At 48.2% G+C, this 15761-nt stretch overlaps 1 protein-coding gene across 1 annotated transcript in view; it reads right to left on the bottom strand.

Moving 5' to 3' along the window:
- Positions 1 to 15761, bottom strand: part of RBM15 (RNA binding motif protein 15) — a 23904-nt gene extending 8143 nt beyond the window's left edge. Inside the window, exons 1-3 of the mRNA XM_026056577.1 lie at positions 12709 to 15761; positions 6631 to 8277; positions 75 to 196 (exon numbers count right to left, since the gene is read on the bottom strand). Of these exons, the coding sequence (XP_025912362.1) occupies positions 12836 to 15712 (2877 nt within the window). The 5' untranslated portion in view covers positions 15713 to 15761 and the 3' untranslated portion in view covers positions 75 to 196; positions 6631 to 8277; positions 12709 to 12835. The remainder of the gene's footprint in view (positions 1 to 74; positions 197 to 6630; positions 8278 to 12708) is intronic.

Here is a 15761-nt window from a genome sequence, read left to right as displayed (position 1 = left end):
TGAGGAAACCAATCCCCACCATCGCTTCCGGAAAACCCCACAAGCCCTCCCAGCTGCCCTGCGCGCAATCCTACCATCAAACTGCGGCGGAGGGAGGAAGAGGAGGAGAGACTTCAAGCCTTTTTCTCTTCATGACCCCGTGGGCTCAGGATAACCTCCAGCAGTCGGATGCGTTTCTCTCTTCTCCCACCTTTGGCTGGGAAAGCAAGCACAGAACGGATGCTTTAGTTTTCCTCGCCGCTTCGAAAGCTCAAGCCATTTATTTACTTGCAAAGCGCACACAACACGCGTGTTAGAGCGACAAACGATGATGAGAACATCTGCCTGGAGGAAGGCTCTTTCCACCCCAGGGAAGTCATCTGGCAGAAAACTTCAGAAGACCCTTTCTGCACAGTAAACAGCACCACATGCCATTAGGATAACGCTAAAGCAGGGTTTGCCGGGACACAAGCAAGTTTACAAGAAACCTCGCTGTAATCTCCCAGCCTGACCAGCAAATCCCCTCTGTGCCTGCTCCCATGCGGCAGAGAAAAGGAGCAGCAATGGCTTAATACGATCTTTGGCACAGAAATAGCTTCGCTTAACACCCGGTGCCCTCTCAGACCTCCCTCCCGTCCCCGAGAAAGACGAGGCTGGCGGCTGAACGGCAGAGGCTGGGACTCCCTCGTGCTTCCCGACCTACACGTACCGCTCAGGCATCATCTCGGTACTCACTTTGCATTGCTAACAAGCCACCAGAGATCCTTCTGGGGAAAAAAAACACCCCAATTTGTAATAAATAAATAAATAATAAAAAGCCCTCGTAAAACCAACACCAAACTTGGCTCTCTATCTGGATCACTCGGTGTAAGATCCCACCGCCCCGAGCGCATCGTTTGCACGTGCAAGGTCTTGTGGATAACCTGCTAAGGAAGCTGCACTGAGTTCTTATAACGATGAAAAAGAAGATTTGGAAGTTACCGAAAGGTCCTTGATTGGAAAAAAAAAAAACAAAAAAACCACACAAAACAAAACAAAAACCCAAACTTTCTAAAATTAACACCACGAAGATGGTACCAAGACCAAATGATAAAGATCTCTCCAAAAGACACAGCTACCTGCCAGATAGCAAAGTTCACTGGCGATATATCCGAGCAATGAAAGGGGTTTTTTTTGTTTTGCTTTTTGCAAGAAGCCTAATGAAACAGCATCCAACGGTCACTGCATTCCCACAGAAAGCTAGCCTAACCCCCTGAGTGCCTCTGAAAAAAACCCTGCTTTATTTAGATGAAAAGTTTTCTTAGTAACAATAGAAAGGGAACTCGCAGCCTGATTCCTGCTTAAATTTAGCACAAGATGAGGAAGAGGAGAACAAAACATGAACTCGGTTTTGTCCAGTGACAAATTCTAGGAAATGATGCCGTAGTTAAGAATTAGCTAGCTACCGCTGGTGCTTTTTAGGCTACTGAGGAACGTATAATTAAAGTCCAGTCGGCCTGGCTGCAAGGCTGCTATCCTTCATTCTAGCACGGGAAAAAAAAAGTGTCCAAGTATAGTGATGAAAGACATCCTAGGAGCTATAGGTCTCCGGCCAAGGAGGAGAGAGAAGTGATACAAGACACAGCAGCCAAGTGCGAGTTCTCCTTCCCGCTCGAAACGGCCTCTACGCGAGATCGCTCACCCCGGCCCGCTCAAATCCTGCTCCGTCCCTGCGAAAGGTATTTCGAGGGGGCTGATTTATGATGTGGGCACCTGTCCGACCTTAATCCGGCTCCGGCCAATTTTGCGTTGGCCAGGATAACGAGCTGTTAAGACTTTTTTGGCTCTTTCTATAAAAGCTATGGAAGTCAGCGCAATCGGAGATCACGCTGAAGAGTCCACTTCATAAATCCTTCGCTCGCACCGGAATTATTTGATATAAAAGCACAGTCGTCATAGGCTTTTTAGGGCTCTGGCATCAGCTGTAGGCTTCCCTTCCTGCTTCTTCATCTGTGGAAACCTGCTCTGGGTCATTCAAAGTCAGGGTAGAGACTTTAAAACATGACTTTAGCCATTCCTCACTACACAAACAGCCCCTCTCCCTGCCACTCTACATATTTCACCTCCCTTCCCAAAGAAAACCCTACCAATGACCACATCTGGGACTGTCACATTCCTCCTCGCCGATGCTGGCTGCCGCTAAACTAAGGCTCTAAGCACAGAGAAAGCCAATCCTGATGTTTATCACCTAATAAGCAACGATCCTTACCGCAGAATAAAAATCCACTCCAAGAGCTAGCCTGAAATAACTTCAGTCTTTTTTTTCCTCACGCGGACAAGAGCCGTGCGAATTGCCGGAGCTGAGCAAGAAGCAAACGGTGGGCTGAGAAAAGGACGTGCACCAGGAGGTTTTCAGTTTAATCCGGCCGCCTGGGATCTCGAGCTGTCCGTTTCTTGGCACCTTCATTTCATTATATACCAAAATGCACTAATACTGATCGCCTCTAGCGATATTGGGCAAAAAGCTCCTCCACCGCTTTGAAGCTTTGCAGGACACTCATTAGCTATCGGGGAAAAAAGGTCTACGTAATTCTGAGGATAGTTTAAAGAAGAATAACGACGCTTTAACGGCTACACGGGCACCCGTCTATTTTTTTTTTTTTTTCCGATGGAGATGCACAACACACCCCAAATAAGGTGCTTCATCTAACTATGCTTCTGAGGTTCCTGCTTTTACCCTCACTCAGAAGAACAAAGCACAAAGCGATTTAAAACAGCTCAGTAAGGATATGACAACACGGCCTTCCAGCAACAGGAAGCACGGCTGTTCTTCCTTCACCCGTCTGGCAGATACCGTGTGCGGTTTTGACTGTTTACTTGTCCTTACACACACTGATAACAACAACGCTCGGCTTGGGTTTTTTTTTTCCCCTCCCTTTTTTTTTTTTTGGTGTGTGTTTCTCTCCCTGCCTGGAACATGTCCTCAAGCCGAGTCTCTCCGATCATTTGGATACGGGCTACAGAAAGTTATTACACTGAAATTCAGCAAAGCCTGAATGAAGAAGATCTACTTCTAGACAGATGAAAGCCTCCACAGAACGTGAGGTTTTTTTAAAAGCGTTCAAAGGTGGCGTAACTGCTTTCATGGACGTTGATAGGGATTTATCATCTAACCTAATGGGAATAACTAAGATGGAGACATTTGAAAATCCTCCCAGAAGTTTTAGCTTTAAGACACAGATTGACAGAGCCTGATCCTCACTTAAAAGGTCCTGAGTCTGCGGCGACCACCAAGATCAACAACTCTTGTTCAAGCCCACGGACAGTTTTCAAAAGAGATGTAATTCACGGGTCAAAGTCTCCACTTCCAAAGTGATTTAGAGACTTTGCCTCCTAAGTCATCACCGAACTTTTACAAACCTTCCCCAACAGGTACGACCCACATGGCGAGATAGGGCAAGGACCGCACTCCATCTCGGAAGAGCCAAAGGGCATCTTTATGACACTCAAGTGACTAATGCAGCTCCAATAAATCCTCTCTAATCCCTCGAGCCTTTAGCCGAGCAGTGAAAGGGAGCTATGGACAAAACGGCCAAGGGGAGGGCAAGTCTCATGGATGCAGCATCTACAGCCAGGTTCTCCAGGGCCCAACGAGCACCGCTAACATCTCAGCCCGCTGCTAGGCAGTGTGGGCAACCAGCCCTCCCCGAGCAGCTGCCTCTTCTGCCCCGATTCTCTTTGAAATGAGGGAGGGCCGAGGCATTTGTTAAAAGCTATCTGACAGTGAGGAACGCGGCTCTTCCAATTTCTTTCGAAATACGTCTTAGCGCAACAGAAAGGAAGTCGGGGTGGCAGATGAGAGAAATGCAGTCTTTTATTCATCCACCCAAGAGGAGGAGCACAGGAAGCAACGGCGTACCCTTCCCCGCTGTGCCCTCCTCGCATGCCTCGGCTACGGCAGCTACTACGGTTCAAGAGCCCAGCTTCCACCGAAGCTCTGCTGAGGCCGACAGAGGCACCGGGTTCACTGAACTGAAACGCCCGGCTCTGCTCACAGACACTAGCCTGCTTATATTGAAGTCAAAGACCAAGAGCAATCCCTAGGCCCAGTGGACTACAAGCAGCAGCACCATCCCCAGGGCAATTCTCCTCTACTCACAGCCAGATCTTAGCCATAACCTTCATGAAACTTTGAACAGCCTGTTCAATGACATGGGTTTTAATAACCAGAAATCCTTTTGTACCCTAAACGGGGTCCTGAGGTATACTAAATTCCTAACCTGATAGGCTTGAAGTGCAGCACTTTCATGTGAAAGAAGATACAGGCTCATGTACCTAAACGCTCACTCGTCACAGGGAAAACGGCCAATTCAAGATACCACGCAGGATTCTCTTTAGATTAATTAGTACACGCTGCTAAAAGTAGGCCTGACCTATCATTGTATCTGAGTACAGGAAATACTGAAGATAGCTAAAACCAAGTTAAAAATCTATAGACTGATCTTAAGATCAGATTGCAGACCCAGGTATGAAGGTCAAGGCAGGGAAATGAGTGGATGAGATATCCGTCACCCACAACTAACTTACGGCTCATCAGCTCATCTGTGGAAGCTGACCACATGCACACACAACCCATCCTAATCCCAGAACAAAACACCCTAGCTTAAAACCAAAAGCACAGGGAAAAGGAGCAGAGCTCAGCTGAGAGACGGCAACCCATTAACCCACGGCAACACAATCGTGTCAGCACCCACACCGCGCTTCTTCAGCCACGTTTAATTAATGCATCACTGGAGTAAGACACAAAGGTTTGTCAAAACACAAGAAACATATGCCACCACATACTTAACACTTTCTTCCGACTAAAGACACCTCAGCTTCATCAGAGCACGTACAAATAGGACCAACGTCAACGGGCTCCTACACAGGGCCCACGCGTCAATTCATCAGCTCCGATAACCCATCGCACAGGGTACAGCTGACCAAGTCCCTCAAGGGCTTACTGAGTCTGAAGAGTTTTCCTCACCCAGTTCTCAGGCAAACTATATTTAAACTCAGGCATAAGGCTAGCAGACAATAACAGAAGTGGACGCAATAGAAACTACAAAGAGATCTGCCAAAGATATTTTCCACTTCTTTCCCTAACCCTTTTGCAGATGACTTGCCTGATCGAGTCACACCAGGACACATGGTGAGAACATATCCTCAAAAAGCATTTGCCATTTTACAGTAAACTAGCAGCACTGTGCAAACATAATCTTGCTATTAGCTATGAGCAGAATCTGGGCCATCTGACGTATTAAACTTAGTTATAATTCAGCTGTAGCTGGTAAAAAGCACAATTCGAGAAAATGTGTGAATTCAAATAACCGGTTTCCCATCTAATCCACTTGCATCGCTTTACACTGCAGTGCAGTTAATTAAACGGTTCTCTTTATAAATCCATTTTCCCCAGATTGCTTGCCTGAAGTCTCATTAACCAAATTAATATGATGCATATAGAGCACAGAGCACCGTTAATCCTTAAAAAGAGACTAGCTTTAACAAAAACATAGATGTAACTGGCAGGTAAAGTGTCCCTCTAACCAATCCAGAAGGCAGAGGAGCAGACAAAGTACATAAAAACAAAACAAAAAAAACCTTGCCATTACAAAGCAGCCATAGCAGAACCATCCTACACCAACCACATCCCAAAATTACCTACGAGTCGCCCGAATACACAACGTATAGGAGACTGGAAACAATCTCCTGGTTAAATACACAGTGAATTCCGAGTCAGAGACAAGGATCTTGTCTGGAACAGCCACCACCAGCTCATTTCCCATAAGACAACAAGTTGAAGCATAACCAAAAGGTGGGAGAGGGCCCAACCCCTGAACCACACACCCAAGTAGCTAACCAGCTTTTTGAAAACACCTCCTTTATTTGGGTTATACTAACAGATCACTCATCTCCTGTTGGCATGAAATGCCCTGTGAGTTAAAGGAGAAGAGGTTCAAACACGCCTCCCATTATTACTACAAGCCCCAAACCTTTTGTACAACATTTCAAGTGACACCACATCCAGAGGTCATATCTCAACAGCACATGAAACAGGACATTGCAAAGATACAAGCTTTAACTACAATAAACACCAACTTCTGGAAGTACAGTCCATCTCAGGGGTTTCCCCTATCCATTTCCCTCCTCTCATTACCAGCAATATCTAAAAACGTTCCCATTTGTAACAAACAGCGTAATTTATGCCAACATCCCATGAACATACACAGAGTAGCTTTGCTAATCATCAGCTTGGCTTCCATATCCACATATCCACAAATTTCAGGTAGCATTTTGGGTTAAGTTGGTGTTAATTCAAACAGTTCATGAACTCAGAAAACCAGCTCTCTAGCTCGCCAAGCTGAACACCTGGAGTTTTACTTGAGCAGCATCTTTTACCAGGTAGGCAGAGAAACCTTGCGTTCCTTAACAGGAACGTCAGCAGCAAACACAGAGGCTACACCAAAGAGTTCGTTCCTTCACTCCCATCCCCAGAGTGGATGGAAGTGGCACTTTGACCCAAGTGAACACGTTAGTAAAGGTTAGTAGACACAAGAATCAAAAGAAAAAGGTGAACAACAAAACCATCTCCGTTTACATCGCAATTCAGTCCAACCTCTTCGACCCCCTTACCTGTTTTAGGGATTTACACGGCTGTTTGCCCCAGGAACAGACACCTTGCAGAGCACAACCATGGCATCCTTTTGTAGAAAAGCACCTGCTGCCTAGCAATCGGCCTGCATGGCTACAGGACAGTACTAGGTTCTTAATCCACAGAAGGTTAAACTGTGTCAAGGCAATCAGGGCAAGCTTGCAATTTCAAGGTGTCTTCATCTGCACGGCAGACAGCGACTAGTTAATTCTAACAGACCGGCAAGCATAACACGAGAGGTTTCTGAAGCCAACGATGCAGCAGTGTTAGCTTCCTCTTGGTCTCTGCTGTTGTCAAATATGCCCCGAAGTCTCCTGCAGCAAACATGGAGTTGTACTCCTGTACTGGAACAGCCTTCAGGAGCCCCCATACAGGATAATGCAGGAACTACAGCACACAATATTTTCGGGATGCCTCCATTTTTTTCCTCTTACAATCTGTACTACACATTGAGGTGACTGCAAGCAAACATGCAGTCGTACCTGGGACGCGATCAGGGTGCATGCACATCCGAGGCGTGTGGAACATTTGCTTCAAAACCGGTCAAAATAAGGCACGGACACCAACGCAAAAGGTTTTAAATTACCAACTCTAGCTCTCAGGAACTCTTCATCCATTCAGAACTAAACCCATCACTGCATAACTGCTGCAAAGCCCCTGGAGATGGAGGAGCGCCTCGCGTATGTCAGGAAAGGCTTTATTAACATCATTTAAACATTTTTAAGGACTCATTTCTCTTTTTCTTTTGGCAATTTGGTGCAAAGGTTTACGTGCAAGATTCAACGCAATTTCAAACTTTTTTCTTCAAAATTAAAAAAAAAATAATCAAAACTAAAGCCAAACAAGTTGGGTGAACAAAATAAATCAGAAACTTAAAATTCAGGAACTCCAGCTCTTCAAACCAGCGAAGCCCCAGACTTGTACACCGTTCTGAGACGCAGGGTGCCTCCCTGCTTCTTGCATGCCAGCATCAGCACCGTTTCCTCGCAAAGATGAGGAGTAAAGCAGCAAGTGACCCCCTCCACTGCAACCAAAGGGGGTGCCACGGCAACACAACGAACTAGATTCTTCAGATTTGGTACAACAGGCTGGTCAACGCGAAAGCGCCGGTCTCCCTGCTTCTTGCTCAAGACCCGCAACTATCAGAGCAACCATGGAGCCGCAGCAGCGAGTACCCCTCCGCTGCAAACAAAGGGGTCAAACGTTTGTCGTCAATTCACTTCCAGGCAGAAAAACCATTTTCCTCAAAAGAAACAATTTATTTAGAATGAAACAAAATCAGCTCAACTGTGAGCGCATGTTTGAGTGACAGCTACTTTTAAGCTGTGTGAGCCATAAAAAGGGTATTCCTTTACTTTTTCCAGCAATCTTGTGTACACAGCACAAAGCAAAGAGGTCATTTTTTTTTCCACTTAAAACACGGGCATTGGCATCACAATAGCAGATACACAACTTTTTTTTTTTTTTTTTAAAGCTGCCATTTTAGTAAAATGCACAAATACTAAACAGATAAGCTTTCTTCCATCAAGAGGCCCATGTAAATTCCACACAAGCCACAGCTTCTCTTCCCAAAGGTCCATTAGAGCTTGGAATCCCATCCTGTTGTCTTCTGCAGTCCACCAGCTTTGCTTGCAGGAGGAAAGAAAATGTTATTTCAATACAAATGTATACAACAGATTTTCCCCTCCCTACATTATACAGATGAACATAAAAGAACTACAAGGCCTTTCTGAATATTCTACTTGGACTTCAAAAAGCACCAATACCACCCACGGGCACAAAACCTTGAAATGAAGTCACCTTCTATGTATAGATGCATAACAAGTAGTGCAGGGGCTGTTTTTGGACCAATGTTAAACTAGGCTTACAGTATTGATGATTATTCAACTTTCCTAACAGTTAATGGGACACATCAAAATAATTCATCACGAGAAAAACCAACTGAATTATAAATAATTCAGTTGACTTTCCTCAAAGAACATTTCCTGAAGGCAACTTATCAACAGAAATACGAAGTGTAGTGTTACAAGTTTCTCTTTTGTTCTCATCTTGCTGCATTACTCTAACAGCAGACAACTCCAATATTATGGAAGAGGTCAAATCAGACACACCTAATAAAATTTAAAATTGTTACCATTCAAGTAATATTCCTCATTCATCATTTTCACACAAACAAAACCGCATGAAGTTGAATATTCAATTAACCATCCTCAGAACCATATGGTCTACTTTAAGCCCAATACAAAAATCATTTCATTATTAAGTTTATATTTCATTGGAATATCTGTCCTTCACTGTTACCCAGAGAAAGTCATTAAAAAAAAAAAAAGAGGGAGACAAGGGGGAAAGAACCCCAAAAACTCTAGTCACACGGCAATGATTTTTTCCACTCTTGTTTCTGCTCAACAGGCATACAGCAGACTCACTAGGAGTACTGCTCTCAACACTGGTTTTCTTAGCAAAGCCAGGAACTAAGATATTCCAAGCAACTTTCTCCTGGTCCTCAGATTATTCAAGCCTATCTTCACAGTTTTGATTCACTCATCTTCCCCATTAATACTTAAGTACTTTTGTCTCAAGTTACCATCAACCAGATGGTTCCCGAACCAACTCAAGACATCTACGCACTCTCCCCTCTGCCCTCCACAGGAGGCTGAGCAGGTTGTCTCCAAAGCAGTTTCAGTCCTTAAACATCCTTTTTTAAAAAAAAGGGAGAGAGGGTAGGACCGATCTGTCAGTCTGACACGTAACTCCGTTCTCCCTCTGCAATGCTCACAAGGATGCATCATCATTTGTAACTGAGGAGCCTGAAACTTCCGTAGTTTAAGGTAACCTCAGCGTTCACACCACAGTGTCAGTGAACAGCGGACCATACACTAGACCAGAGCAAACAAAGCCGCTGGCTAGCGGCCAAGGAAGTTGCATAAAGTTTCCAATTAAAAAACCTAAAATCTTAAACAAAAGTATGAGTCATTTGAGGTTCTTTCCCCCAGAGCATTAAAGCACAACCATGAAATGATTCAGGAAAAGGACATCCTTTTTCCACACTAATTCAGTAAGCGGTAACTAATGAAATATAGGAACATCAGCTGCACACATCTAAAGAAATCCGGAGCTCTTACGAGAGTGACATAATGCCGAATATAACTAGAGAGCTAACGTCTGCTACATCTGTTTTGCTCTATATAGAAGTGGTATTAAATAGGGACTTCTATTCGCATTCAGCCCTGGCCAAGAAGACTTTTAGTGGACAGTTACTCCAATGGTGCACACTTCATAGCCTAAGAGAAAAGCACAGCCAACAAAGCTGTACTAGACCTGATGGCAGCATGTGACTAAGTGCCGGCAAAAAAAATGTTGCCAGTCAGCTATGTTTTGACATTAAGTACCCTCAAAGGGTGTTAAAATCCTTGCTTACAAAACAGAGCAGCAACCACAAATAAACCAGATTTAAAGAAGCAGGTACTCCATTAAATAAAGAGCCAGAAAACCTGGAGTCAAATACAGCCTCGCCTGTTCCGCATTACCCTCCAGCGCAGCACAATTTTCATCCATAAAAGCCAGCGGCAAATATAACCACTGCTACTTTACAAGGAAACGATGGAAGTGCACCCACGATGCTCTTTCCAAAAGGGTTCCCATGCCCCCCAGCTAGCCGCCGAAAAGAGTTTGCTTTTAAATTTGGACAAGCTACGCTGACCCCAAGTTTTGTGGGTTTTAAAAAGCAGGTGTCTACTGCGTATCAGCATAACAAGCACTGTTCTTCGCAAGTTTAAGTGTCAGACACAAACAAGGTTAGTGCTTCTTTTATGGTCTCGGATAGATTTGAACCCCCAGTGGTTCCAGTTAAAGGGTGCTTTCCTTTAAACCTCTGCACTTGCAAGTGACTCTTGCGGCAAATGCAATGAGAAAACTCACTGTAAATGCAAGAAACACTTAAAGTGAGTTAGCAGCAGTGTTGATTACATGCTAACACACAACACAGACACCTGCTGGAATTAAAACACATTCTTTGCAGTAAATGGTAAATACTCCGTATCTTCTACGACATAGTTATTCGCGTTACTGGTGTCATTTCCAAAAATTCTCATTGTTAATAGGAAGATGAACAGCTGAATTCTGCCATCTAAATCTATTACATTCACATTGAAGGACAACAATCCAGAAATCCCAGATTTCGCCCTCAAACATTTAAGAGCATTAGATGAGGCTTGTACATTTCCATTCAGAAAGAAAAGTAGCTATAACGCTAAAACCTGTTTTGAGGATATTCTGCCACATTTAAGTTCACCACAACGGTTGGGATACATCTACTCATTTTTGTCAAAAAAAAAGAGTCTATTTGAACTGGAGCACTCCTCTGAAGAGTGACTATGGAGAGCAATATTGCAAAATTTCATATTTCTGTGACAGTAAATCTAAAGCAAGCATAGTCACACTTGAAAAGCGATTGCTCTGTCTATAAAATACATTCAAGACATCTCCTCCTTCACATACTATTAGCAACCCAGTCTGCATTTTGAACGTGAATTTTTTGTCACATAAGCTGAAACAGAAATCCGCTTGTCCCTCAGCCCTGCAACAATTGCCCAGGAAGATACTGGAAGATCTACTGAGTAACACAGCATCGCTTTTACATTGCCCAAGTTTCTGAAAATGTGGCTAAGTGCAAGATTACATTCTGGCTTTAAGTGCAAGATTACAGTTTAGGGCCTGTAAAGCGTAAACAGATACAGTCAGATTTACACTTCAGTTTAGAAGCTAGCTGCAAACCCCTTTCAGGTGTAAAACAGAACAACAGGGATTTAGATCCCTTCTTCCCTCATAAATGCCTGGAGTAGCAAGGTGTCCAAGGTAACTGGAGAAAAGTGCCCAATGAGGGGGGAAAAAGCGCAGGAGAAAGTGAACTAAGTTCTTTGAAAAAGATAAACTGTTTCCTCATAGATTCCTAAAAACGAAAGATCAAATCGCAGCACTTTGGAGTACTTCTAACACTTCTCCAAGATACTAAAAACACTTTAGTCCAGATGACTATAAAAAACCTCATGTAATGCCCACTGTACTGTACCTGAAAAGTCCCTAGCAGACAGCAGTTTCTTGCTATTAACAAAGAGGTAAAATGATAATGAGAACTTTTATGTAATTAAATTATTACAGAATTAAAAGCCATCTCTGGAGAGAAGCATACTCGCTTAGAGTTTGCACTGTGGAACCAGACCCCACTGTACCTGCAACTCTTTGAAAAAGGCAGTAAAAACAAAAAACCACAATATAACTAAAGTTATTCTTAAAGCACCTCCTTGTTTCTTGCATACGAGAGTAAGCACAAGACATTCATGGTTTGTAACAAAGTCCTCAGCTATTTACCAAACATTGTCACTGCTACAAACCCAAAGTGCATATATGGGATACCATAGAACTCAGAGGAATAGGAGAAATACACCTGTTAAAAAGCATACTTTCAGTGCATGCATTTTGGTGGACTGGATGAACTTATCAAACACCCAATAAAGGAATTAATGTTCTGCAGCGTACCCAAGAGCAGGCGCTAGCCACCTGAACGAGATCAACCTCGAGCCATGCAACTCGGAGGGAAACCATTCAGGCTCCTGATGAAAGGGATCAGTCAGGCCAAAGGGCTGCCGGGCCCGAGGCCTTCCCAGAATTTCAACGACTCAAAAATGAGTTGACACCAGTCCACTGTTAAGTGTGTGGTTTTCCATTTAAACTACCGAGTGCTTTAAATCTGGTCTTTTAGGTTTGTAACTCTAGAGGACAAGCTATTGAACTTGCTTTAAAAAAAATAATATATGAAATGAAAAAAGGACACGAATCAAAATTAAAAAGGCGGGAGTTTGTTTTGTCCCTCCCTCCCTCCCCCCCAACCCCAGTTTTTGTTTTTCTTTTCTTTTGTAAATCAAAGCAGGCGTAGCCTCCCTGCTATCCCCACTGAGAAGGGATTCTCATCATATCCTATTCACGCTAATGGCTAACCAACCTTTCTGGCGTCTACCTTTATAGAAAAATGTAGTAACAGAAAAACGGGCAGGGAAAGTTACCTACAAACAAAGATCTAATTTAAAATAATGACAGGGCTGGCTAAGGCTGTATCCCATAGCACCTGGCACACGCTGGAGGGGCTGTGTGGAGGAGTAGGCAGGGTTGGGTACAGAAAACACGAGGGCCTTAGGATGCCCCACGGACAATGATCATGACCAGATAGTCGTCCTCTGATTTGGCCAGCGCCTTGGCCGTGGAGTCCAGGAATTGCTGGGAGAAGTCGCAGGGTGGAAAGGCGTGCAGGACCCCGCTGTTCTCCTTGTCTTTGTTGCCCCCCACAGGGAGGCTGATCACCCCAGCAGCCTGCTTTTGCTTTAGATAGGACACCAGATTCCTGAGGGGCCTCTGGGTGGAGGTGGTGGCAGCCTCGCTAGCTCCAGACAAGGAGCGGTTGTCTGACGTGCCAGGCACGGCCAAAAGGATGGCATACCCATTGGGACCTGCCACCTTGATGCGACGAGTGACCTCGTCCAGCTTGGGCTGGTCCAGCCGAAGACGTTGAGTGATCTTGAGCTGAGCTACTTTACCCCCAGTCGCTCCCTCCACGAGGAGGCTGCTGGCAACGCTGAGGTCCCCCTGAAGCAGGTGCATATTGGACGGGAAGTTGCTGTTCTTCAGCAGAAGCATCCCCTGCCAAGCCAAGCACAGCTTGGGGGCTCCCCCGGCCTGCGACGCTCCATCCTGCTGCTGTTTCTGAGGCGGAGGTTTGAGCCGCGACCCTCCGCCGCCGCCTCCTTCCGTAGCGCGCTCATCCTTTTTGGCTGGGCTTTTGCACTCCTGCGCAGCAGCTGCGGCGGAAGCGCGATGCTTCCGCTCTCTTTCAGCGGAATTCTTGCGGTCGCGTTTTTCATTCTGGCCTCGCTCTAGGCTTCCCCTGCGCGATTCCCGGATAGGCGAGGGCCGCTCCAACAGGAGCAAACGGGAGGAACGTTCTGGGTCACTACTATAGCGCTCCCTCCCTCCGACGAGCTCAGGGCTGCGGTCTGGGGGAGAGGTTGTGGCTAAACAGTGACGCTTTCGGGATGAAGAAGAGCGCTCACTGTCCGGAGAACGGTCCAAGTGCCGGCCTCCATCCTCCGCCAGTCTCCGTTTCCTAGGCTGATCCCTACTACTACTGCCCAACTCCCTCTCCCCTCGGTCCCGCTCCAAGGACCAACCATCCCGACGGCGTTCTAGGCTTTCCAGCGGGTCATAGGCAGCTGCCCGATTACTCCGATCCCGTACAGGGGGTGGCGGAGGCACCCACTCTGTCTCAGGATAAAGGTCTCTGTCGCGGTCTCTATAGAGCAACGGTGGTGTCCTGTCCCGGGCCCCCCGAAGAGGATCTGGTGGGGCCCCCCGGTGAGCCCCAAACGCAGCAGCCTCCGCCACTAGCTCATAATGAGCAGGAGGCGGCAAGGGCAGAGGCTGCAGGTAGGGCTGCTGGTACCGATGCTCAGTGTCGGCAAAGTCGACGCGGAGGCGGCGATCCGGCCCACCCAAGGGAAAGCCGCGCATATGGGTGCACGCCGCCTGCGCCGCGTCCAAGCTCTCATACTGGATATAGGCCCACGAATCACCTTTGCGGTAATCAATAGTGCGAATGGTGCCAAAACGGTCAAATTCCCTGGCCAGGGCAGCAAGGGGCACCCAGGGCCCGAGGCCGCCCACCCAGAGCCTGGTAGTTGGAGTGGCTTTACCATACCCAATCTTGATGGGGTTGCGTAGAAGCACCTTTCCTGACATGGCCAACTTGGCCCGGTGCGCCATGTCCAGATTTTCAAATTTAAGAAAACCATACGTGCTGGTCTGCCCGCGGCCCGGCCTTTTGATGTCCACCTCAGTGATGACCCCGAAACGGTCAAAGGCTCGGCGTAAATCTGACTCGCTCACGGTGATGTCCAGGTTGCCCAGAAACAACGTGCGGTTGGCTCTCTGGTCATCCTCGGGGCTGATCTCCTCCTCGCCAGCTGCTCCGGCACCCCCTCCTCCTCCGCGGAAGCCCCCGGCAGCCGCCACACCGGCCACGCGCTCCAGCCCATAGGCCGGCCGCACTCGCGCTTCGTAGAAACCTCCGTAGTCCCTCTCCCTCTCCAATTCCCTGGGCAGAGGGGGCGGAGGCGGCAAGCGGCCCAGGGCAAGCTGCTGCAGCCGGTAGTCTCGATAACCCAGGGCTCCTCCGCTACCGGCGGGGGACAAGGCCCGCTGCGTCGCCCCAGCTGGGGGGTGCCGCACAGCGGCGGCTGCCGCGGCCGCCACCCCCACGGCCGTCGTGCCGTAGGGGGACTCCTTGTCCAGCAGCGCCGGGGAACGGCTGCTGCGCCGCCGGCTGCTCCCTCCGCCGCCCCCGACGTAGACGGCCTCGATTTTGAGCGGGCGGTCGTAGAGCACGAGGCGGCCGCGGGCGTGCTTGGCGGCGCGGGCGTCCTCGGGCCGGCGGAAGTTGACGAAGGCCACGCGCTCATCGGCGGCGCCGGTGCCCGGCGGGAGGCGGCTGATTTTGACGCTCACGTCGCCGAAGCGCTTGAACTCGTGGAAGAGCCCGTCCTCCACCGCCTCGTCGCTCAGCACCGAGCCCAGCTCGCTGATCTTCAGCGTCTTGTACTCCCCGCCGGCGCCCGGCTCGGAGGAGGAGGAGGACGGGGCCGCCGCCGGCGCCCGGGACTCACCCCCGCCGCCGCGGCTGCTGCTGCTCCGCGACGGCTCCGCGGTTTTGCTGCTGCTGCTGTAGCTGTGCCGGCTGCCCCCGCCGCCGCCCGCCGCCGCTGCCCCGGCCTCGTACTCGCGGCTGCCGGCGCGGCCGGCCTTGTCCGGGTGCGGGCCGCGCCGGCTGCTCCCGCTGTTGCTCTCGGTGGAGGCCGCCGCCGCCGCCGCTTTCCCGCCGCTGCCGTTGGAGCCGCCGGAGCCGCTCGGCTTCTTGCCGCTCCGCTCGCCCCGCGCCGACGAGGAGGAGGACGCCGAGTCCTCGCCGCCGCCGCCCCGCGACCGCTTGGCTTTAGCCGGCGAGCGCTCTTTGCCCTTCATGGCGGCCGGCCCCGGGGCGCCCCCCGCCCAGCCCTGCTCCCCGCCGCCC

The sequence above is a fragment of the Apteryx rowi genome, unplaced genomic scaffold (assembly GCF_003343035.1).
Source record: "Apteryx rowi isolate R43461 unplaced genomic scaffold, aptRow1 scaffold_132, whole genome shotgun sequence".
NCBI lineage: Eukaryota > Metazoa > Chordata > Aves > Apterygiformes > Apterygidae > Apteryx > Apteryx rowi.
The sequence above is the reverse complement of the archived record's forward strand: the minus strand, read 5'-3'. Positions and strand labels throughout refer to the sequence as shown.